General features: G+C 49.4%; 1 protein-coding gene across 1 annotated transcript in view; it reads right to left on the bottom strand.

Annotated features, from left to right (window-relative positions):
- Window positions 1-23645, bottom strand: part of Katnip (katanin interacting protein) — a 174413-nt gene that overhangs the window by 56733 nt on the left and 94035 nt on the right. Inside the window, exons 7-12 of the mRNA XM_028867907.2 lie at window positions 21452-21707; window positions 19145-19276; window positions 6919-7088; window positions 6025-6090; window positions 4752-4858; window positions 2188-2290 (exon numbers count right to left, since the gene is read on the bottom strand). Of these exons, the coding sequence (XP_028723740.1) occupies window positions 2188-2290; window positions 4752-4858; window positions 6025-6090; window positions 6919-7088; window positions 19145-19276; window positions 21452-21707 (834 nt within the window). The remainder of the gene's footprint in view (window positions 1-2187; window positions 2291-4751; window positions 4859-6024; window positions 6091-6918; window positions 7089-19144; window positions 19277-21451; window positions 21708-23645) is intronic.

The raw sequence follows: 23645 nt of genomic DNA on the forward strand, positions 1-23645 counted from the left end.
GCTCGGTTCCCTGGCTCTCCTTCCCTGATTTCAAGCCTCCCTCCTTCCTAGGGAGGCTGTCTGGTCTGGGAGCGTGTGTGAATGCCATCAATAAACAGCAACCCTGTGCCATGGCTTCCTAGAGGCCCTCAGGGCCCAACTGCAGTGCTGGTCACCACGGATCAGCCACTCACGAAATGGTGCATTTCCCTGTGTGCACGTGCCCTCTGTTAATTAGCATCAGTATCTGCAACGGTTCTGTGAGCAGGAAGCCGTGTAAATGAACAGCAACTGTTCCCCACTTATTTTTTTAATTAATAGCCAGTGAGACGTGCGAGTGCTCCCAGCATGGGTTTGGACAAGCTGATTGCCACACGATGAGAATGGGAATGGAGATGGGCGTGGGGTTGGTGTGAGGACAGGTCAGCTTGGGGCTCCTGGCAGGAACACAGCACCAGCTTGGATTGGTTGAACTGTAAGAATGCAGTTTCCTCATCCTTCTCTAGCATGTAGGCCCTAGCCAGGTCCTTGACTGCCCTGGGCCTGAGTCCCAGGCTTGTAGGACTGGCCTGCCTGATTCTGAGGTTGGCAGGCTCCTGAGCCTGATGCATGCTGGGACCAAGTGAGTTTGTTGCTGGGAGGGAGGGAGGGAACTAGATGGGAGGAAAACTGTCTGCAAAGGACTGGGGATCTCCTGCCCAATGCAATCTGAAACACACAATTCCTGAATGGAGATTCCAAATGCAGAGGCTGGAGTCTGAACTGAGAAGTGTCTCCATGTGTCAGTATCCCAGCTGGACACAGGCTGAGGGAGTACTGACTAGGAAGGCACTGGTCCCTGCCGCTCACTGCCCCTCTCACAGACCACTTGGTTTCTTCGAGCTTAGCCACCTATCACTTATTCTTCCTCTGTCATAAGGTCATGGTACAGTGGGACTGGCCCTTTCCTAAGCAATCAGTGTGTGCTGTCCTCTGGGCCACCAGGAAGGAGGGATTTGTTGACCATACTCAGGCCAGTGCAGACAAGCTCTTCTCACAGGCAGTGCTGGAGGCTTCCAAGAAGGAGCAGGGGTGGGGCCAGCACTGGGATGAGGCTCGGGTGCAAATGACTCCATGGAGACCGAGGAGTGGAGAGATTTAGTGAGCTGCAGGGTGTAGTGGCCACCAGGCCACCCTCAGTGTTTTCAGTGCCAAGTGCCTATAATTTGTTTCTCTTTGTTGTGAAAGTCACACTGCCCTGGATTTTCTGTCTCCTATACAGCAATTTAATCCATATGGGTTCTTACTAATGTGGCCCAAGTTACAACACATTGTGAATCTTCCCAGCTCAAGAGGCAGCTGTTCCATTCTGGGGATGGGGGTGGGCCAGGAGCTTTGGTATTTCTCAAAGATGGACTTTGAAACAGGTATTTATGGGTTCCTCCTATCCTGTGCCAGGCATTGAGTGGCACTTCACCATCCTGTGGTGCTCATGGAATCCGGACGACTGGCTCCATGTGACAGCCTGCTATCTTGCTCCCAGCCACTCCAGCCACACTGCATTGGGAGATGCCTACCAGTATCTGCAGCTAACTTTATATGACTACATTTTTACATTTACTTATTCACTGTATGGATGTGTGTGTGTGTGTGTGTGTGTGTGTGTGTGTGTGTGTGTGTGTGTGCGTGCGCGCTGCATGTGTGAGCTCAGGTGGAGGTCAAGACGGCTCAGCTTTCAGGAGTCAGGTCTCCCCTCCTATCGTGTGGTTCTGGCATCAAACTTGTTCACCAGGCTTGACAACAAGCACCTTCACCTTCAAAGCTTATTTCCAGTCCTAACATTTTATGTTTTGTATTTTCTCTCCTTCTGGTTGTTTGTTATATAGTCCAAGTGGCCTCTAACTCAAAATCCTCCTTCCTCAGCCTACCAATTACAGACGTTGTCACCACATCCACCAAACTTAATTTTCAGTTCTTAACTGTGGGCCACTCTGGATATTTTCCTGCGGGCTTATGGGCTATTTCTGTTTCTTTTCCAGGAACTTCTGGCCTACACCTTTCTTCTTTTGCCTCTATTGCTCCATCGTGCGTATGACTCGGCAGAGAGATGTTGAGATGATCGTCATCAGAGTCATCCCCACCAACCAGAACTGAGTGCTCCAAGGGGCCTTCTCCTCAGCCTTCAGGGTGACATTGGTAGGGACTGTCTCCATGAGTATAGGCTCTCACCTCTGGGTCCAGTACTGGCTTCTCTGTTGGCACAACCACCTGGCTGAGATGGCTAGTGTCACTTTCCATGGTCTGCAGGACTCCCAGAAACTTATGTTGTTGTCTGAAATGGGATTTTGTTTTAGCAAAGAGGCAATAACAAACAATACACACAAGAGAACAACCCCATGAAAGGGACCACAGAGCCTTTAGCATCCACTTGAGAAGCTTGACTGCACCTTGCACAGAGCTCAAGGGCATATACAGGTTTCCTCTCCTTTTGTAAACAGCTGGACAATTAGTAATGAAATCAGAGCCCAGGTGGAGAAGCCAGCTGACCTCTCCAGCTGACTAAGAACTTGCTCACAGACAGGGCAAGGAGTCAGCCTTACTAAGAGCTGCCAAGCCCACGGCCTGTTTTATATAACCTGGCAGCTAAGAGTGGCTTTTATGTGTTTTAAGCATTGTTAAAACCAACAACAAATAACAAAACCTCCAACTGCCAAGCCCGCAGGATTTCCCAGCAGGCCCTTTAAAGAAATTGCCAACCCCAGGCTTAGAGACCCACCCTTTGCTATAGCTGGCGTGCACCCACATGTGCAGAGCCCCAAAGCAGAGGATTCCAGGCATGAAGAAGGTGGCCTCTGGCTAGTGCTGCCTGCTGCAGAGCTGTGAGATGCAAACCAGCCCTGCGGCTGGAAACCGAGGGAGCTCTGATTTATGGCTGCGGTGAAGTGGAGCCGCTTCCATCTGGGGTCTGCAAATATGCAGGAATGGAGAGCTGTGCCTTGAGCCATCCAGTCTTTCAACACACTACGAACAGGAGCTCCCTGGGGGATGGACTCAGACTTGGAGGGCACATGGCTTGGCTGGCACCCCCCCCCCCACTCTGTGCAACAGTTTCAATAGCCTTGCCCACTTCCTGGCCTGATGACACCGCAGGTCATGGCACTTAGTGACCAACATTCAGGCTTCACTGCAGTCCCTTCCTGCTCCTCAGCCAGGTACTTTGTACAGTCTGCAACATGCACAGTCCTGCATAATGGCCCTGGGAGTATGCCTATGTGCCAAGTCATGTGTGGCATTGTAGGCTACAGCGGTGTGTTTCTTTGGGGATCAATTTTCCCTGAAGATCAGAAGTGAGTCTATTTTGCTAGTAGCACTTGCCAATTTCAGGGCCTATGCTACATGCTAAGGGACAGAATGCTGCACTGAACATACTTCAACAAAGAAAAGGAGTCTCAGGGGCTGATGCTTTGAGGCACCTTTGTGACGAGTCAGTTTGGGGACAGGCTCTCTCCTAAGCTATGTGGGGTGCTCCGGTGAAAACCTGAGGCAGATTAAGCCAGTTTAGGTGCAGAAAAAAATGAACAAGCCAGGAGCCATTTGCATGAAAGAAAGCATATCAGTGCTGTGCTCTGGGGCTGGGGGTGAGGGGAGGGTGCTCAGTGCTGTGCTCTGGGGCTGGGGTGAGGGGAGGGTGCTCAGTGCTGTGCTCTGGGGGGTGAGGGGAGGGTGCTCAGTGCTGTGCTCTGGGGGTGAGGGGAGGGTGCTCAGTGCTGTGCTCTGGGACTGGGGGTGAGGGGAGGGTGCTCAGTGCTGTGCTCTGGGACTGGGGGTGAGGGGAGGGTGCTCAGTGCTGTGCTCTGGGGGGTGAGGGGAGGGTGCTCAGTGCTGTGCTCTGAGACTGGGGGGGGTGAGGAGGGAGGGTGCTCAGTGCTGTGCTCTGGGGGGTGAGGGGAGGGTGCTCAGTGCTGTGCTCTGGGGCTGGGGGTGAGGGGAGGGTGCTCAGTGCTGTGCTCTGGGCTGGGGGGTGAGGGAAGGGTGCTCAGTGCTGTGCTCTGGGCTGGGGGGTGAGGGGAGGGTGCTCAGTGCTGTGCTCTGGGGGATGAGGGGAGGGTGCTCAGTGCTGTGCTCTGGGCTGGGGGGTGAGGGGAGGGTGCTCAGTGCTGTGCTCTGAGACTGGGGGGTGAGGGGAGGGTGCTCAGTGCTGTGCTCTGGGGGGTGAGGAGAGGGTGCTCAGTGCTGTGCTCTGGGGGATGAGGGGAGGGTACAACTCTAAAGTGCTAGTCAAGACACTCTGGAATAACATAGCGGGACAGCAGGTCTCCATCGTCACTGGACAGGATTGCGAACATCTGAGAAACAGAGAGGCACACCTCAAGGCTTCTGACTGTGGCATTGCTAGACAGGATTTGATCACAAGGGCTCTGACCCGATAGATAGTTTTACCCACTGAGGAATTTCTGATATCATGGCATTCTGGAAGGTGGTAAAGAGTGAGAGGTGGGGTCACTGGGGGAATGTCCTTGAAGTTGTTATCTTGCCTGCCTCCTTCCTGTAACTGTCTCTGTCTTGGCTGTTATGACAGGAACTTCTCTCCCCTGCCACAACCTCCCAACCACGACGAACTGACACTTCCGGAACTGTGCACCCCTTAAGCTCTTGGTTGTTTCTGCTAGGTACTGTAGTCAAAGCTAAGCAAAAATGACTACTGCAACAAGAAAACCCAAGGTTGGTGAGACCCTCGAGGCTGCACCGCTGTGGGCCTTCTGGGTTGGGTTCTGCATCTGCTTGGAGAGTACCTGCTTCCCAAAGGGCCCATTCTGTCCATGGCTTGGCTGCTGCCGTTGGCTCCCCCTGCTGCCCCGAACAGCTCAGGATTGGTGGTCACTGGAGTGACGGCAAGCAGCTGAGGGCAGAGGGCAGGAAAGCTGGTTAGACAGATATCCAGTGGAAGCCTGCAGCCCGACACCTCACAGGACAGCAGTCAAAGGCACGGCTTTTCAGGTGCCTGGTCCCACCACGTAGCTATGGGGGCACAAAGATGACAGCGCCAGCCTGGGGAGGGTCAGCTTAGAATCCTGTATGTATTCTCAGATCCTTCTGACCAGGGAGGCTCTGGGAAATAACCCTTCCATGAGCTACTGAACAAATGTCACCTCACTACTCATCACTCAACTCACCTGGGCTCTCCTAAGAGACTGGACCCCAAACACACTCACCTGAGATGATCTGTTCCATTTTAGATGGAATGGGATGGGATGTCTGTCTACAGGTGACTGTCGTAGTTAGAACCTTGTGAGGGTCAGGGGTCAGGCTACTCAGGAACCCTGGATCCCAAGGCAGTCAGAAATGCTGACTGGCTAGTGCCCAAGATGGCCTATCTAGTAGGGCACAGGCAATTAGGAAAGAAAGAAAGAAACTCAATTGGGGACTCTGGGGTGCTGGCACCCTTTTGCATGTCACCCACCCCACACACAACACTGGGCTTCTTTCTGGTCCTTAACGTAGCTAGCTCATGGCCACCTCCAGCTGTTGCCGGCTCACCTTCCACTTGTCAGAGCAAGCATGGCTCATTCCTGGGCACTCTGTCCCCATCTGTCTATTGGCTCCACTGATGTACCTACAAGCTCCTTGCAGTCATAGGTAGACTATCTGGGCCACCTCTGTATCCAGAACACTGGGAGCACCTGAATGTGATGAAGACATTTCCTGGGTGCTTTGTTAATTCACATCCTTTATGAGATGCCTGACTGGCCTGGACAGATAGACAGAACTTATTTATTCTCAACACTAAGATCTACTTTGGTGTTATCTCATTGAGAAACAGAAATGGAAGGAGGAAGTGGGTCACCAGGCCTGGCTGGGCTCCAGCTTCAATTTGCAAATTTGGCCAAGCCACTCAAGTTCCAACTTGCACAGTTGTGAAATGGGTAGAAGGCCAGTGCTCAGGTTGCAGAGAGGAGCTCCTGGGACCGTGGAAGGGAAATGGCTGGGGACCATCAAGGCTGTGTGTTTGCGAGGTGAGGGTGTTATATGCATGTCCAACTTGGTTGAGCTCAGCCTCACACTGACCTCTGGGTTGTCCTCCTTGGCCTTCAGCAGACTGGGCCATGATTTTGCTAGTGGTTCCTCGGTATCCTGCAAAGACCACATCAGATGATATATGTAGGGATGAAGCCATTACTGTGCATTCCTCTCATAAAAAGAAAGGCAGAGAAGCAGGGCCCTTTCCACACTTCCCCGACAGACTGGGCAAAAGGCAACCTCTGGGAAGATATGCCAAAGGTTCTTCTCACCAACCAGAAGAACCACTTCCAGACGGAGAGCACAGAGCAGCATGGACAAGAATGTGAGCTGGCAGCCAGGCTGACCTTACAAAGATGTAGCCCCAGTTGACCACATCTATAATCCAGGCAGAGGACCCTGCCTATTGTGGGGTCACCATGAGCCTCAAGTGGGACAGGCTAAGGGTCTCAGCAGCAGAGCCAGAGACTGTGAATACTGAGAAGTATGTAAGGCTGCAGCTTCCAAGGCCTCTGCTCCACCCCACCATTGACCTTCTAAGTTGTTCCTGGAGGTCTGAACAGTTACACAAGCAAGGAAAGTAGGCCAGGGGAACAACAGGGACCCTGTGGCTCATGTTCTGGGACCAGCTTCAGGAGAGCCACAGCTTACTGCCTATTCAGCCACACACTGGCCTGGCATCTTGTAGCATAGGCCTAAGCCATCCCAAATTTGCAGGGAAATGATCAATGATTCACAGGTTAGTGCTTGGCTGTCAGAAATAACCCAGAAGCTGCAAAATGGTGGCTGAAGTGGGACCCTGGACAGGTAGAGAGCAGCGGTCCATAAATAGGTGAAATGCAGTCTGTGGTCAGAGAGGGCTGCTGCTCCAACCTTGCCTGGCCTTGTGTGCCCCAGGCCCTCCTTAGCCGCCCCCCCCCACACACACACAGGTGCTCGTACCTGCTGTGGAGGGCTGGCTAGCTCAGGCTCTTGGCCAAGAAACACCTGTTGCAGAGCTGCATTTTCCACTTGGATGGCTTTCAGCACAGCCGAGGCATCTTCCTCTCGATCCTCGGCTGCATGTGCTTTTCGGGTTGCTGACAAGGGTCTGTCTCTCCGGCTGCCAGGTCCTGTAGAAAGAAAGCAGAGATGTTCTTCAGCTTGTGTTCTCAGAAAACAGCTCGAAATTCAATAGCTTTTATTGAGGGACACTCTGTAAAAGAACTGGCCAGCCCCCTTAAACATGTCAAGGTCTTGAGGGATGATGAAAGCCTGGAGAACTGTTCCAGATTAAAAGTACCCAGGCAGGCACAATAAGCAGCTGCAATGGACACCTCAGGACTGGGGCCAGTAAAACACTCATGTGCGCGCGCGCGCGCACGCGCACACACACACACACACACACACACACACACACACACACACACACCTGAACACTTGAGTTCATATCCCAGCCATGTAAAAAGCTGGGCAAAGTCATGTAAGATCTACCCCAATTCTAGGGATGGAAACAAAAGGATTCTAATAGGCATGCTGGCTTGCCAGTCTAGCTGAAATGGTGAGTTCCAGGTTTAGTGAGAGACCCTGCTTCAAAAACTAAGGTAGCAATGCTATGGAGGAAGATACCCAATGCTAACCTCTGGCCACCACATGCACCTGCATGGGCATGCATATATGTACGTATACACAAAGAAATAGGGGAAAGCTGTTATTGTGGCGAGGAAAGAAATCTGATTATAGCCTGTGGCTTAGATAACAGTTTTATACTAGTGCTAAATACTCCAAAGTTTATGAGTGGACGGTGGTATTATACAACTAACATGCTTGTGCTTAGGAAAGCCATGCTGCAGTGTTGAGTGCAAAGGGGAACGCTCTCTATAACTTATTACCAAGAGTTTAAGGAATAAACAAAGAGAGTCATTCCTCAGTCTCCCTGATCTATAGGGGATTGATTCCTGAAGACCACAGGTACCAAGATCCCAGGATGCTCAAGTTTCTCACATAAAAGGCACCATGTTTGTATATAACCCCCACACCCTATACATACTATAAGCACCTCTAGATAACAAAGGCTGTGCCAGTCACTGTTTTGATGACTGGCAAAGGAGACAGAAAGCAGCCCCTCATGGACACCAGGGCAGCTGTGACTGGGTACAAACTTGCCGAGGAAAAGTGCCGTTCTACACTCCTGCCCTTTGCAGACACTGGGCGATGCTGATTAGCTTCTTGCTTGGGCCCTCAATTCTCCTGCCATGCTCTCATCAGAACACTGTATCTGAATGAGCGTGAGGGTGGCACTAGATGCTCACGGCTGGAAGAACTCTTATTGGTAAAACATCCATACTGACCAAAGCAACCTTCAGAGTCAATATCATTCCCGTCACCAAAACAAACAAACAAACAACCAAACCAAAACAACAACAACAAAAACAAGCAAACAAAAAAAATTCCTTTAAATTCATGGCTCAATCAGCTAAATGCTTGTCATGTAAAAGCACAAGGACCCAAGTTCCATTCCTGGAGTCCACATGAAAAAATGACTAGGTGGTACCAGATTGCAAACCCAGCGCTCGGGGGTAGAGACTTGTGGATCCCTGGGGCTTGCTGGCCAGCCGGCCTACCCTGCTTGGGAGATGAAGGCCAATGAGAGACCCTGACTCAAAACAGGACATGAGGATAATATGACACCCAAGGCTGTACCCTGGCTTCCACAAGCATGCATACACATGTGCAATGTGCACACACAAAATCATGCACCCACATGCATATACACACACATACAAAAAATAAGTAAAATGCTGATTAAAATGCTGAAAAATTGGACTTGGGACTGGAGAGATGGTTCACTGGTTAAGAGTGACTGCTGCTCTTCCAGAGGATCCGAGTTCAGTTCCCAGTAACCATACTAGGTACCTCAAAACCATCTGTAACGCAAGCTCCAAGAGAAATGACACCTTCGCACCTTCTTCTGGCCTCTATGGACACAGGAACACATGCACAGACAGACAAACAGACAGGCAGACACTGACAGACACACATAAATAAAAATATATATATTTTTTAAATGGGACATAAACTAGGTGTGGAGGTACACAGTTTAGAAGGCTGAGGTGGAGGATTGTTTAAGCCTAGGAGCCAAAGTGTTAGGGTGCCTGGTCTCACACAACTAAACAAAAACCACCCCCACAACAAAACAAGTGGCTGAAGACCTGAATAAATGCTTCTAAAAGAATCGACAGGGCTGGAGAAATGACAGTGATTAAAAACACGTACTGCTCATCCTGGGGACATCACTCAATTCCCAGCCACGGTATCAGGTGGCTCTCAACCACCTGTAACTTTAGCTTCAGGCCAGAGCCTCTATGGGCACCTGAACTCATGTACACATACTCACACAGAATTAAAAGTAATAAAAGACAACCTCAGGGGAAAAAAAAAGAGAACATCAAAATCTATTTTTAAAAAGACTCGTCAAAGGGCTAACAAGTATATAACAAACGATCAACCACACCTAAACACTAAGCAAATGCAGATCAAAAGCTATGGACCTCAGTTAGAATGGCTGTGTGTGTGTGTGTGTGTGTGTGTGTGTGTGTGAGAGAGAGAGAGAGAGAGAGAGAGAGAGAGAGAGAGAGAGAGAGAGAGAGAGAATATTAATTACCCAACTATCCATGTTTACTGCAGTACAATTGGAGAAAGTTAAGTCAACCGAGGTGTTTGTGGCCGACTAATCTTTTGTATATGCCGTACACATACAGTGGAGGAGCACTCTGTGGTAACGAGGTTGGGCTCCTGTCATTTGCAGGACCGTGGATGGAACTGGAGGGTGCTCTGTTAAGTGACATAAGCCAGGCACAGCAAGAAGTATCACATTCTCATTCGCTAGCAGGGACAAAACCACACAGCAACACGGAATTGAGGAGAAAGGTCCCTAGCGGTTGCCAGGGGACAAGAGAATACAGGGAAGATACAAAGAGGCTGGGTAATGAGGATGAGGTACAGTAAGATCTGGGGACTGGCTCTAACGTTTCATGGCACAGTGGGGTGATTCAGTCCACAGCAGTTAACCAGACATTTCCAGAGCTTGAGGAGAACTTAAAGGTTCCTGCCACAGAAATGGTGATGTCTGAGGAGACGGCAATCCTCACTACCCCAAGGTGACCATCATGCATTACACCCTAGATCAGCTATATACTGTTCAATTACTGCATGGTGAATACAACGATACCTGCCCTCCTCAGTGGCCCTGTGTTCCCAGGTCCCCAGACATGCAGCTCCCTGGGCTGGTTTCCAGGATAGCCAGTGTGCTACTGACCTTGACTGTGGATGGGACTGCACTGAGAAGCACCCAGAGAGTGAGTGTTCATGAGGGTCAGATCATTAACATAGTCCAACAGATTTTATTTTACATTTTTCTTTATTTTAATTATTTACATAGTGACTGAATGACTTATGTATGTGTGGGCATACGTGTGTGTGTGTGGGGGGGGTGCACTGTAGAGATGATGTCCACTGTAGAGGACAATTTGGTTCTCTCCTTCCACCATATGGGGCCTGGGGATTGAATTCAGGTACTCAGTGTTGGCAGCAGGCTCCCTCACCTGCTGAGCCGTCTTGCCAGCCCTCTATGAAAAATCTGAATGGACTCTCGGGAAGTGCCACTGAGGAAGGTGGAGAAGTAGGTTGCTAGGGAGAGCCTTTGAAAGGTGTATCTCATCTTTGAGCCCTACCTTGATTTGTTTGTTGAGACAAGGTCTCACCATATAACCCAAGCTGGCCCAGAACTTGTCACACTCCTCAGCCTCCCAGAGGATTACATGTATCTGCTACTGTGCCTGGACCCTGGTCACCATGAGGTCAGCAGCTCTGCTCCACTCCACCCTTTCTGCCATGCTGTCAAACCTTAAAGAGGGGCCATCCAGTGAAGCCAAGAGACCAGGAACTGAAACCTTTGAAGATGTGGACAAAAAGCCTCCCTGCTTCTCAAATGTTCCTTTCAGGTATTTGTCAGAGTCACTGCAAATGCCTGGGAACTGAGGCAGGCACTGGGCAATGATGCTGCCTGCCAAGTCACGTGCCTGGAATAGGTGTGCTTCTTAATGCCAGTCAGCATTCTCCACAGGGACTGTGCTCCTCATGGAGATAAATTATATATACATATACATACATACATACATACATACATACATACATACATGTACCTGTACATATACATATATATGGCTAGAATGTGGAATCCTTAATGTTATGGGAATCCAGGTGGGTAAGAGGGTGGTGAGGACCACACTTGGTACAGAAGGGCTTGTGTACCTAAAACGGCCATGAGCCAGGAAACAAGGAAGGAGGAAGCTGGAGGCAGTGGTTGGACTTCTCTGCTGGAGATCCTAACCACAAACTCACTCTGATTCTGGGGTGGCTGAGGCAGGAATGGACTCCCAGCCTGGTGAGGGGTGCAGAGTGGCAGGCTCCTGACCTGCACCATACTGTGGCCTTTCCTAGTTGAGGGAGACACTGCTCTGGGTGCAAGGGAATGGCAGCAGGTGGGACAGCCTTCCCTGGCCTTACAGTCACAGGGCTGGGACAGATATGGAGTAGGCACAGAGGAAAAGGCTGGACATGATGGAAGCGGACATATCTATCACTCAAGATGAAGTCAGGGAAGAGGACATCTGAGAGAGGAGGCTGGAGGCAACAAGTCCATGACTACCAACACCAGGAGGCTGCTGCAGACCAAGGAGTGGCAGGTGCTAAGGCCCTAAGGAAGGCAGAGCTTGGCATGCTGAAGAATGATCAGGGGGCTGGAATGGGGCAGCAAGGTTAAAGAGGGTCGATAGAAGTCTAGGGAGCTTGCAGCTGGGTTCCATGGGCCTTAGCTACTCTTTGAGGCCATCCCTATCTTGTTTACTGCTGCATGTCTGAATCTGGCATTCTAACTTCTGTCAAATGAATGGGTGGGGAAAACTCAGTCTCAAACCCTGTAAATCTCAGTGTTTATGAATGGCATACAATCTCTAACTAGGAAAGTGCAGCTGAAAAGCCCACACCTGCTGCAGACCCTCCAGATGGTCTTGTGCATAAGGAGCTAGGACCATGTACAGAGCTCAAAGAGCATCAGAAAATGTCCAGTTGACAGGAGGCTGGCCAGGACAGCAGACTCCAAAACACTGACAGTCCTTAACTATACCCACCTCTCCCCTGCCCACAACCCTCAAAAATCAGTGCCCAAAGAGCTGCATGGTGACCCTTGGCTTTTGACTGCTAGTTTGTAGACATTGGACTCCGAGTTCTGGGCCTGCACTGGAACAGTGGCCCAGAGACAGCTGGGAAGTCCACAGCATGGCCTCCAGGACAAGGGGCACAGTAGGCTATACCACCCAGCACAATGCTTGACTTTTGTGGGAAAGGGGCCAGTTCTGTCCGCGTGACGGCTTTGGCACACTCTCCCATAGCGCGATCATGGGTGCTGTTGGTGCCCTGCTAGCAGTCTTATGCTAAGAAGGTGGGTATGAAGTTGTCACCATTAGGAATAGTTGGCTCTGCGGTTCTACCACCCGTGCTGTTCCGCTGCTGCCTTCCCCGGATACGGAGTCCTCCAAGTCACACTGCTGACGGCCACCACCTTTCTGTGTGCTCCCTCCCACCGCAACCACCTTTTAACTCTTTTTGACGCCCTCATCTCTCACTTGCACCAGCACTGGCCTGAATGTCACACGATGGTGAATTTATTCTCACACCGGGTCCAGGGAATAGTGGATTTATTCACTCTGTAAATCTGAGCCACTAGCAAAAGCCAAATTGCACATTTTAATTTATCCCAAACTGCTCTTTTTGGATGGAGAACCATCCCTCTTCCAGTAACTCCATTCCCTTTGCTTCCCTGCTGCTTGGCTTTCTTCTCTTGGCTAAAAACTAAAGGTGTGTTGTCCAGGAGATTAGCCATGAATCCAACACATCACAAAGAACCTACCACAAGGTGACCCGCCTCTCTCCCAGCTGCGCCTCAACAAGCTCTAATTCAGAACCCAGCAAAACTGCCTCTGACTCCATTCCAGGGTCTTAGAGGGTCACCCAGGAACCCACTGCAGTGGCAAAGATGAAATGTGAGATCAGTAAGCACCCATTGTTCTGATCACAAACCAGCAACCCACAGTGAGATCTGCAACAGTGAAACATGGGTGGGCTACATGCTATGGGAGTTCCACTGTTTCTTTTAAAGAACTGCAGAGAGATGCTGGACTAGTCCACTCCCTCATTGTCATAATCAAATGGATACTTTATGGAAACAAGAGGAAAGACCTCGGCGCTTCTACCCACTGCCCTCCGCCTGCAGATTCCAGGCCCGCAGAAGGCAGAGAGAGCACCCTGGAGGCAGGACAGGGAGAAGGAAGCTGTCAACCTCATGGCAGGTGAGGAGCAGGGAGGGAGGAAAGGGCCATGGCAAGGTTTCTGTCTAGGCATGTCCCCAGAGACCTACTTCCTTCAGCTGGGTCCTGCTCGCCAGTTTCCAGAACCTCTCAAAACAGTACCACCAGTTGCAGACCAATCATTCTACAAATGTGACCAACAGGACATTCCCTATTCAGACCACTACATTTTGTTACTGTTATGAATTTTAATGTAAATATCTGATTTATCTGATATATAAGCCCTGTGAAAGGGTCATGTGACCCCAAGGGCATTGTGATCCACAGGTTGAGAACCAGTGCTCTAGAGAACCCTTATTAATACACTGCTCTAAGAACCAAAATACCAGGAACAGCTGGTGATCTGAGTTTTACCAGATAGACCCAGTGACATGCATTTTCTTGTGTAAGCATATGATGATTAATCTTAATCGTCACCTTGATTAGCTTAAGAACTGTCTGGGAAGATTAGTGAAATACGCCTCTACGTGTCTGTGAGGTGTTTCCCAGCAAGTCTAGACCTTTAGAGTTCTAACCAATGAACAGATTATTTCTTGATGGAAATATGAAGGCATTAGGGGTAGGGCCTAGGTGAATGGGGTAGATTCTTAGAGACACATCCCTGGGGCCTAGACTTTGCACTGGCCTCTTCCTGTATTCCATTTTCCTCTACTGCCTGTCTACCATGAAGAAGTTGTTCCCTGGCACACTCTGGACACCATGATGTTCTTCCTTAGGACAGACCAGGAAACACAACCCAAGTGACCAGGGAATAAACCTTCTGAGACCGTGAGCCAAATTAAATCCTGCTTTCCTTAAGTCATCTCTGCCAGCACAGGGCCGCAGCCACAGCTGCTTCAGCACAATGGCCTGTGTGCTGGCTCCCCTGTGGCAGGAGCATGCAGCTGCTTCTGCTGTCCTCACACAGGACCTTCACAGCACCCATGGTGTCGTTCAGAGAAGCACCCTTTCTGCACGCTTCTCAGACTGGGTAGGTCTGATCATTTCTCCCTGTCCACAGAGGCTGCAGCCTGGGCCAGGAAACACAGGACTCTTGAACTCACACTGTGATTATTAGGAAAGGAGCATCTTCCCCCAACCCTTCAGGCTTGCAGAGCAGAGAAAAAGGGAGCCTGGAGTCCCTGGGCTATCTCTGGCCACCAATAAAATGCCTGCCTGCTTGTGAATGAGAAGTGGTTCCCACAGTGAGTTTCCTCACCAGCAACCTCAGAGGCACCCAAGAACTCTTGGGAACAAATGCTTAGGTGTTTAGATCCACTGAGTCAGATAGTAGGGGGCTGGGCTCAACCATTCTGAGGCAAGTCCAAGTTTGACAACCACTTGATCTGAGGAAATATACCTAAGTTCAGAAGAAATGCCTTTCTGATAACAGTGTGAGCACCTGGACCTCACAGGCCTAAGACCCCACCCACAGATGTGGGCTTTTTGTGTCTATGGTGAACCTTCAATTAATTCCCTTTGTTACTTAAGTCTGATTTTTTTCTTCTTTTTGAGACAGAATATCATGTAGCCCAGGCTAGTCTCAAACTCACTATGTAGCTGGGTCTGACCTTGAACACTCTTGCCCCATTTCTCAGGTACTAAGTTGCAGGTGTGTACTAGCATACCCAGACAGTATGAATTTTTATCACTCGCTGTTAATGAGGACTGACTGGAATTTTACGAGACTCTGGACTTTGACATATGGTACTTGTGCTGCAGGTGTTTGGACAGGAACACTAACCAAAGGGCTGTCAGCATCCTCTAACTCGACTCACGCTGATGGTGTTACTGTATTTCTGCAGCTGGTGGCTTATCTGGGAAAAGTGTCTCCTATATATCACTTCCCTAGATGCTGAAAAAAGGGACAGTAAACTTCCTGCACCAGAGACAAATTTTCACCCACCTTCCAGAAGACAAGAGGTCTCTGTGAAGAGATTCCATGAGTTTTAGAAAGCTTACGGATAGACACTGGAGCAATACAGGCCAGGAGTGAGAAGCAGGCACCATGACACGGAGCGAGGAGAATGGTGCTCCATGTTAAATGTGTGTTTAATGGACACAAGCTCAGTGGGATGGGTTTGGCCAAAGACAAGGGGGTAAGAGGAGAAACAAAGCTGTAGAGAGTACAGACAATGGGTTACCATCCTAGAATGGCAGACTAATTAATGTAACCATCGCTCACTGAAGCAAAACTAGAAAACCTGGTCTGAGCATTACAGAACTTGGTTTGTCAAAAGGAATCGATTTGAAGGCATGTCCCTATGGGGAGGGAAGGGACTGTGAAGTAAATAGTACAGGGCCAGGAGCAGGCAGGCAGAGGCGAACACACCTGAGAGGCCTCCTGCTCAAGGTGTTCATGATGCTGAGAAGAGCTACTACAGGCTGGAAGCTGAGCATGGCTTGTGATAGACTCAAGGGAAGGGCAGTCCTAGAGTGAGTGACCTGGAAACAGGCAGGGGGAGGGGTGTGGAAAGGTCAACAGTGCAGATGCCTCAAACTTACTACTGACTGCATAAAACAACAAAAACAATGCTTAATGGGATTTAAAACCTGCAAGGAGTTAAAATTAATACCAATAGCATTTAAAATGGGAGGGGAACAAACATTTAGAGCTGGAGGTCTTTCTGCCGAATTAGAAGCAGTAAATGTGCTAATTTAAAGTAGATGCTAATAAGTCAAGAATGCACATTGTAATCTCTAGTAATGAGTAAAAGAATAAAAGAATGTATAACTAACAATCTAATAGAGAGGGGAAAGAGGAATAATACAAGGCAATTGGCTCAAAAGAAGGCAAGAGAGGGAAGAAAGAGGGATATGAAACAGGCAAAGCAAATAAAAAACAGATAATAAGATTGCAGGTTTAAATGCAAATATATCAGCAATTACATTAAATGTAAATGGGCTAAGTGCTCCCATTAAAACACACAGATTGTTGGAGGATAAAAATAAAAACCAATTGCATCCTGCTTACAAAAAAGCAAACCTTAATACAGAGATGTAGGAAGTTTGAAAGGAAAAGAATGAAATAAAGATACAGGCCATAAACACTAGCCAAAAGAAACCAAGTAGGGCTGGAGAGATGGCTCAGAGGTTAAGAACACTGGCTACTCTTCCAGAGGTCCTGAGTTCAATTCCCAGCAACCACATGGTGGCTCACATCCATCTGTAGTGAGATCTGGTGTCCTCTTCTGGCCTGCAGTCATATATCCTGTATACATAATAAATAAATCTTTAAAAAAAAAAAAAAAAAAAGAAACCGAGTAGCTCTAAGACGGCACAAGAGACGAGAGGTGACAGTAACAGTGAAAGGCTCATTTGGGAGGGAAACCTTGAGAAGTCTTTTACACACCCAAACCACAACCACCCACCCAAACGAGGGAAACCGTGAGAAGTCTTTTTACACACCCAAACCACAACCACCCACCCAAACGAGGGAAACCGTGAGAAGTCTTTTACACACCCAAACCACAACCACCCACCAAACGAGGGAAACCGTGAGAAGTCTTTTACACACCCAAACCACAACCACCCACCCAAACGAGGGAAACCGTGAGAAGTCTTTTTACACACCCAAACCACAACCACCCACCCAAACGAGGGAAACCGTGAGAAGTCTTTTTACACACCCAAACCACAACCACCCACCCAAACGAGGGAAACCGTGAGAAGTCTTTTTACACACCCAAACCACAACCACCCACCCAAACGAGGGAAACCGTGAGAAGTCTTTTTACACACCCAAACCACAACCACCCACCCAAACGAGGGAAACCGTGAGAAGTCTTTTTACACACCCAAACCACAACCACCCACCCAAACGCGGGTAACACGCAGGAGCAGCCCACCCTCAGATTCTGCGGGAGAATGGGGTGCTGGCTTCAGTGTCCTCTCAGCATGTCTTTGGCTCCTTGTACCTTTAGTGGTGTGAACATTCCAGCTCTCTCTGCCTAGTTCTGTGGTTTGAAATACACTTCCCCTGTAACCTATACCCCCACAACAAAGCCAAGTGCTTCATCTGAGACCACGATTCCTCATCCTAGAGTGAGATTCTTTGGGTCTACTGAGAGATGCTGCATACACTGTGGCACTGTCTGCAAAGCCATCTATGGCTGGCCTGGTCATCAGTCTGCTGGCTTCTGAAGACAGCTTTGGCCATTGTGATCCAACTGTACCTAGGACACTGTGGTGACAAGGCCAGCTTTCCACTTTCACCTCATCTATCAAACTTGAGATATTTGGTTGCTAGAGGAGCCAGGTACTGAACAGCCTGTCACAAAACCACCTTTAATACTGATAAGCTGTTCAAAGTGAGGGCTCCATTTCAAACAGCATCTATGGAACAATTCCCAGAAACCGTGGATAATCAGATTTCCTATAGACGACTTGGTGATATGTGGATTCCTGTGTGTTTGTGTGTTTCTTTGCCATGGAACCAGAACTGTGTTCACCTCCAGGCACCCACCATCCATCCCTGGGCTCCTTCTCACTTCCTGCTATCATTTCCCCTTTCCCTCATCTCCATCTCCTCAATCTGTTAAACCATGGCTAAACTTGAGACAGAAAGCTATTATGAATTAGTTAATTTGTTAATTAGGCTCTGTCAAAGTGACAGCTGAGTTGAATCTTGAATCATATCTCCTAAGAAGATATTGATGGGTTGGTAGTGTGGCTCAGTGGCACTTGCCTATTATGTGCAAGACCCTGGGTTTAGTCACCAGCAACATACACACAGACACACAGACACAGACACACACCCACTGAGTCCTAGTCCCAGTGTATATGGATGTGTTTTTCCTTAGGAAAAAGGGTCTCTGCAAATGAAGCAGCTAAAATGTGGCCAGAAGGTGGAAGCAGTGTGACTGGTGTCTACAGAACTGCTAAGTGTGGACACAGAGACACATATGGGAGAGTGCCGTGAGCGTGGGTCATTCTGTCACAGCCACAGAGCTACAGAAGATGGCAGGGAGCCTGAAGCACCTGTGGAGGATGTCCCTGTCAACACCTTCCTTGTGTAAGCAACTGTGGGTGGCACTTTGTTCAGGGAGCCCTGCAAACGAATTCAGTGTGCACAATTTTAGTTCAAATATGGTTTATCTTTTAAAGGTTTTCATATTAACTATGAGCAGCATTAACATCTGTCAGGGCTGGGGTATGGACTGTGGTTGGGGAAGTATGAGGTCTTGGGCTCTATGATGCTTTCTTTTAATTGTCAATCTGACAGTCGTCCTCAATGAGGGACAGTCTAGGTCAGGCTGGGCATGTCTGTGAGTGATTATCTTGATTATGTTAATTGATATGTGAAGACCCAGCCTAGAAGCGGGTGGCACCCTTCCCTGGGTTTGGGTTCTAGACTGTATAAAAAAGGAGAAAGCAAGTTGAGTGCAAGCATGCACGCATTTGTTCTCTGCTTTTGACTATGATGTGACTAGCTGCTTCAAATTCCTGCCTTGACTTCCCTGCCACAATGGGACCATAACCTAGAGCTGTGAGCTAAATAAGCCCCCTCCCCCTAAGTTGTTTTGTCTGGATACTTTATCACAGGAACAGGAAATGAAATATAGGTTCCACACCCAGTAATTTAAATTACTGGAAAAAGTAATTTAAATAATATTAATAATAGTAACACTTTAATGAGCACTAGAAAAAAACTGTAGCAAGTGACTCAAGGTCAGTTCAGCCCTCCAAGGAGGGTAAGGAAGAAGCAAGACCTTCATCGTGGTGCCCACTGGGAGTATCCACCTCACCACACCCCCAACTCATTCAAGCCCCCCAACTCTTACTGGAGCAGGCCTTCTCCAGATCTGGGAACACAGTGGGAGGCTGTGGATTCAGGACTGACTCTGGTTTGCTGGGGATGAAGACTTCAGCATTGTCCTTCCGCTTAGCAGATAAAACCCTCTCCATTTTGTTACCTGTGGGGAAACAACGGATTCTGTCAGCCACTGAGCATAGGGAGAGCAGGGCATTCCTCTCAGACATTTGTTTATCATTTGCTCACTTATTCACTCAACAAATATTTATCGAACTCTTCTGTACCAGGAACCTTGCTGGTAGGGGATTATGGGAATCTGTAGACAGCAATGATAAATAAATGAGATGCTTTGGAACAGACACAGGTTTCAGTGTCTAACATTTCCAGACAGTAGAGGCCTTTACTAACAGTGTGTGCACACACACAGAGACAGCAACCATGGTGAGGCAATTGCTCAGAAGTTAGGGTGGTTGGCAAGCCAATGAGGCGCTGGCTTTAATTGGTGCAAATAATGGTGCCAGCAAGGGCATCTTGGAGATGAAGGGGCATGGTAAAATGCATTCACAGTCCTCAGGGGCTCATAGTCTAGCTGGAGAAAAGGACGGCTGAAGAGATGAGAAAACAGGATGCAGACAGAAGTCACGAAGCATGCAGCCAGAGGACAGGCTGGCAAAGGTACACATGGTGATGATGGAGAGAGATCTTGTGGGTAACTAGCGTATTACAAGGGCCACCAGATGTGGGAACAGCACATGCAAAGGCTTGATGAAGGCTTGGGAGCTGATGCCCGTCCTCGCTGGAGGTTCAGACTGCTGCCAAACCTACCCTCTTCAGAGCAATGTTTCCAAAAGAGCCCTTCGCACTAGGGGCACACAGGTGACTTCTGATGCCAGGTGGCAGGTGGTCTTTATGAACTTGTGTATATGTGGTGCTGGGGACAGAATCCAGAACCAGGGTGTCAGGCATGGTAGGCAAGGGTTCCACTCTGAGCCCCAGGCCCAGCCCTGAACACATTTCTGTATCTTAATGTATATGGGAAAATGTATAACTAGCATGTCCAAACTTGACATGAAAGTCACACACAGGACAATTGTAGGGAGGGGGATCAAGGGCAGATGAAAAAACACCTCAAGACTCCAAAGGCAGGGACAGTGTTTGGTCCCTGTACTTGGGGACATCCTGGCCTGAGAAACAAGCAAGCCCAGGAGGACAGTGTTTGGTCCCTGTACTTGGGGACATCCTGGCCTGAGAAACAAGCAAGCCCAGGAGGAGACCATCCAAGCATAAGGTGTTCACTAATACTCCCTGCTCACACTCAGTGGGTTCCGGCCACACTGACCTTTATCCTGTGCTTATGCACACCAAGCCTCGCCCCCTCGGAGCCCCTGTGCCTGCTGGTCCAGCGCCAGACCAGCACTACCTCTACTGGGAAGGCTGCCCGACAACTCCTGCTCCAGCAGCCCAGCCGCACCCCCCCAGCATCTTGCTGTAACTGTCAGAGGTCACCTTCAAGCAGGTGTCCCCCCACTCCAGCCCTGCCCCAGCAGTGTTCCCTCAGCTCTCCAAGGCTGTTTTCTGAAAAACCTCCTCAGGTGGACAGCAGCTGTTTCCGCCTGCCTGGCTTCCTTCTTACTCCCTCCGGTTCTCCTTAGCCATACCTCTCCTGCACGTGAATGGGTGGAGGCAATCACATCCCTCAGCCCTATGGTCAGCCCAAGAGATTAGCTCTGAGATGGCAGTGACCTGTGGTAGACTTGCTGCTGTGATTTGAGGGCCAAACCTAGGACTTTCGGGAAAGAGAAGCTGACTTCCTAGTGACCTACAAGGCCCATGTCTCCTGTGAAGGCAACTGTGCCTGATTGCCTGAAAGCGGCCTCAGAGTGGAACTGACCCAAGGGAAATCTGATAGAGAGGGGGAGCAATAGGAGAGAGGAGAGGGGGAAAGAGGGCAGAAGAAAAGAGAAGTAGAGGGCAGTTGGGAGGGGAGGGGAGGGGAGGGGAGGGGAGGGGAGGGGAGGGGAGGGGAGGGCAATGACCCTACCCCAGCCCTGGCCTTTACAGTTATCCAAGGCAATAACTAGTCCCTTCTGCATCAGCCAGTGAAATGCAAATGCCACTAAAGTTTGCACAATACACCGGAGAAGGTTTCCCATGGGAAGGCCCATGGTCTTTGGAAGCCACTGGGTGCCTTTCCCTCTCAGCACACAGGGCCCAGCTGTTTTTCCCCTGGTGTGGAATTCACGCGGGCTGAGTTTCCAAACACTGTGGAACACTGAGTCCTAGGACTAGATACAGAGACACTCGAGGCCAAAAAAAGCTCATGAGAAGAGCTCACTTTTAGAAGCTGGGTTAAACTCCATCACCACAAGGGTGTCTATGCCCTGGGAAGGCGGGCCTTCCAGCTCCTTGTCCTTGGGGACATCCTTCTGTACTGTGTCCTGGCTGGGAAGAGGAAACTCATTGCTGGTATGGCCCGGCAGTATGAGGTCCTCAGTCTCGGTCTCAGAGAGGACGTCTTCCTCAATAGAGTCGTACTCGTCACTGGAGCCATCCTCCTGCGTCTGGAGGTTTGTGCTGAGTCCCAGACTTTTCTCAGCTCCTGCAGAGAGCCCAGGAGACATGAAAGGTAAGGACTTGTGTGAAAACAGACATTCTGAACCAAAGAATGACTCCACCCAATGCCAGCAGCATCTCAGCCAAGGTGCTGGTGTTGCTTGGAAGATGGTAAAAACAAAGGTCAGAGGGACATGAAGGAGCGGCATTTCTGGTACTGTCTTATCACCGTCCTATTGCTGTGAAGAGACCGATGATCAAGGCAACTCTTGTAAGAGGAAACATTCAGTTGGGATTTTGCTTTCAGAGGTTAGTCCGTTATTATCATTAAAATTTATTGCATGTGTATTTTAAAATAAGTGGGAAAACTCAAACTGACTGATGATGGAAACCTGGATGTGAGAGCTGCCCTTGGCATGGGCTCTGGAAATGAGGGACAATCAGCTGGAAGAAAGGGATCCTGCCCTGTAGAAAATTCTGAGGCAACTATGTCCTGGGGTTCCATAGCACACAGAGCTTGTCAGTGTTGAACCTGGGTAATTAAAAGCTGGACAGATTGCTAAGTGATAAGTTGAAGGTCTGCTTTCCTCTAGCTGCTGAGCAAAAGGCAAGAGGCAGGAGACAGAGCTGAGGGAAGAACTGCCAGGGGAGGGGAACCAAGGGCTCATTTTCTTCTCAGCTAGTAGAAGAAGCTAACACTAGGAGCCCCACCCCGGCTGTCAGGAAAAGCATGTCCTGGAGAGAAAACCAAGGGAAATGGCGAGATCTCCCCTGTGGTTGTGGATTCCTTGGGCCACCTTAGCAGAGAGAGGATTATCCAGGAAAGACTAGGTAGGAAAAGGAGCGTCTAATGGAGGGAATCCTACAGACACCCATAGTAACCCATGTGGTTTCTGAGAATGTCCAGCTGCCAGAAACACTCAAGCTGGAATGGAACAGGAGCATGAAAGACCAAATGAAAAAAGGCTCTCAGAGTGCTCTGTCTACACGCAGGAAAGGGACGGGAGAGACTCATCTGCAAACACATGTTGTCTTCCCTGAGGAAGCAAGGCCCTGAGGACTGTGCCGGGGGCTGAGAGGTGAAGGGCAGACACAGAGAATTACTCCCAGGCCTGGACTCTTGAAATTGCTTGAGTCGGAGGGTTCGTCTTCCTCTTGTCTCAATGCCTATGCCTGATGTTCCACAGGTAAAATAGATGTGAATCTTGTTGACGGGGGGGGGGGGGGGCAGAGAACAGATAATAGTAGACTTAATAAAAGTTCCCAAAAGATGTTCCCTGGGACCTGTCAACATGTGCCCTTCTATGGCAAAGGACCTTCCAGACGAAAGTAAGGATTTACTGAGATCACCAAGGCAGGCCTGAGGGAATTATGGGGCAATCATAGAGAGGCAGGAAGAGCAACATCAGCAAGATCTAAGAATGGAAGCAGACATCAGGAAGGAGAGGAGATGCTAGGGTGGTGGCTCTGGATGGGGAGAATGGGGCCACGCAAAGCAGGCACCTCTAGGACCCAGATTCTTTCCTGGAGCCTGCAGAAGAAACACAGGCCTGCTAACACCTTGAGTTCAGGCTGATGATGGTGAGTCTGAATCCCTGACTCCCAGCACTGTCAGGAAAGCTGCTAAGGCAAAGGGAAGCTGCAGCAGCAGCAGCAGCAGGAGCACAATATGAATTGTGTCTTTTCCAGTTCCTTCTCCTACTGTCCCACCCTGTATCAGCACCGGGCTGGTTACTTAGCAACTGCACTACTGTCTGGAACACAGTGGAGCTTGATAAATACTCGCTGAATGAGTAAATTACATGGAAGCCTGGATGGTGACTTAGCAGAGACAGGACACACCAACACACCTTAGAGGAGGTGACATCAATGACAGGACCTTTACCAAATTAATTTACTCCTCTGAGCCACACTTGACCTCCATCATTTGACTTACCATGTCCCTGATACACTGCACTATGATAATAAAGCCGTGG

This window comes from Peromyscus leucopus, chromosome 1, assembly GCF_004664715.2.
Source record: "Peromyscus leucopus breed LL Stock chromosome 1, UCI_PerLeu_2.1, whole genome shotgun sequence".
Taxonomy (NCBI): Eukaryota; Metazoa; Chordata; class Mammalia; order Rodentia; family Cricetidae; genus Peromyscus; species Peromyscus leucopus.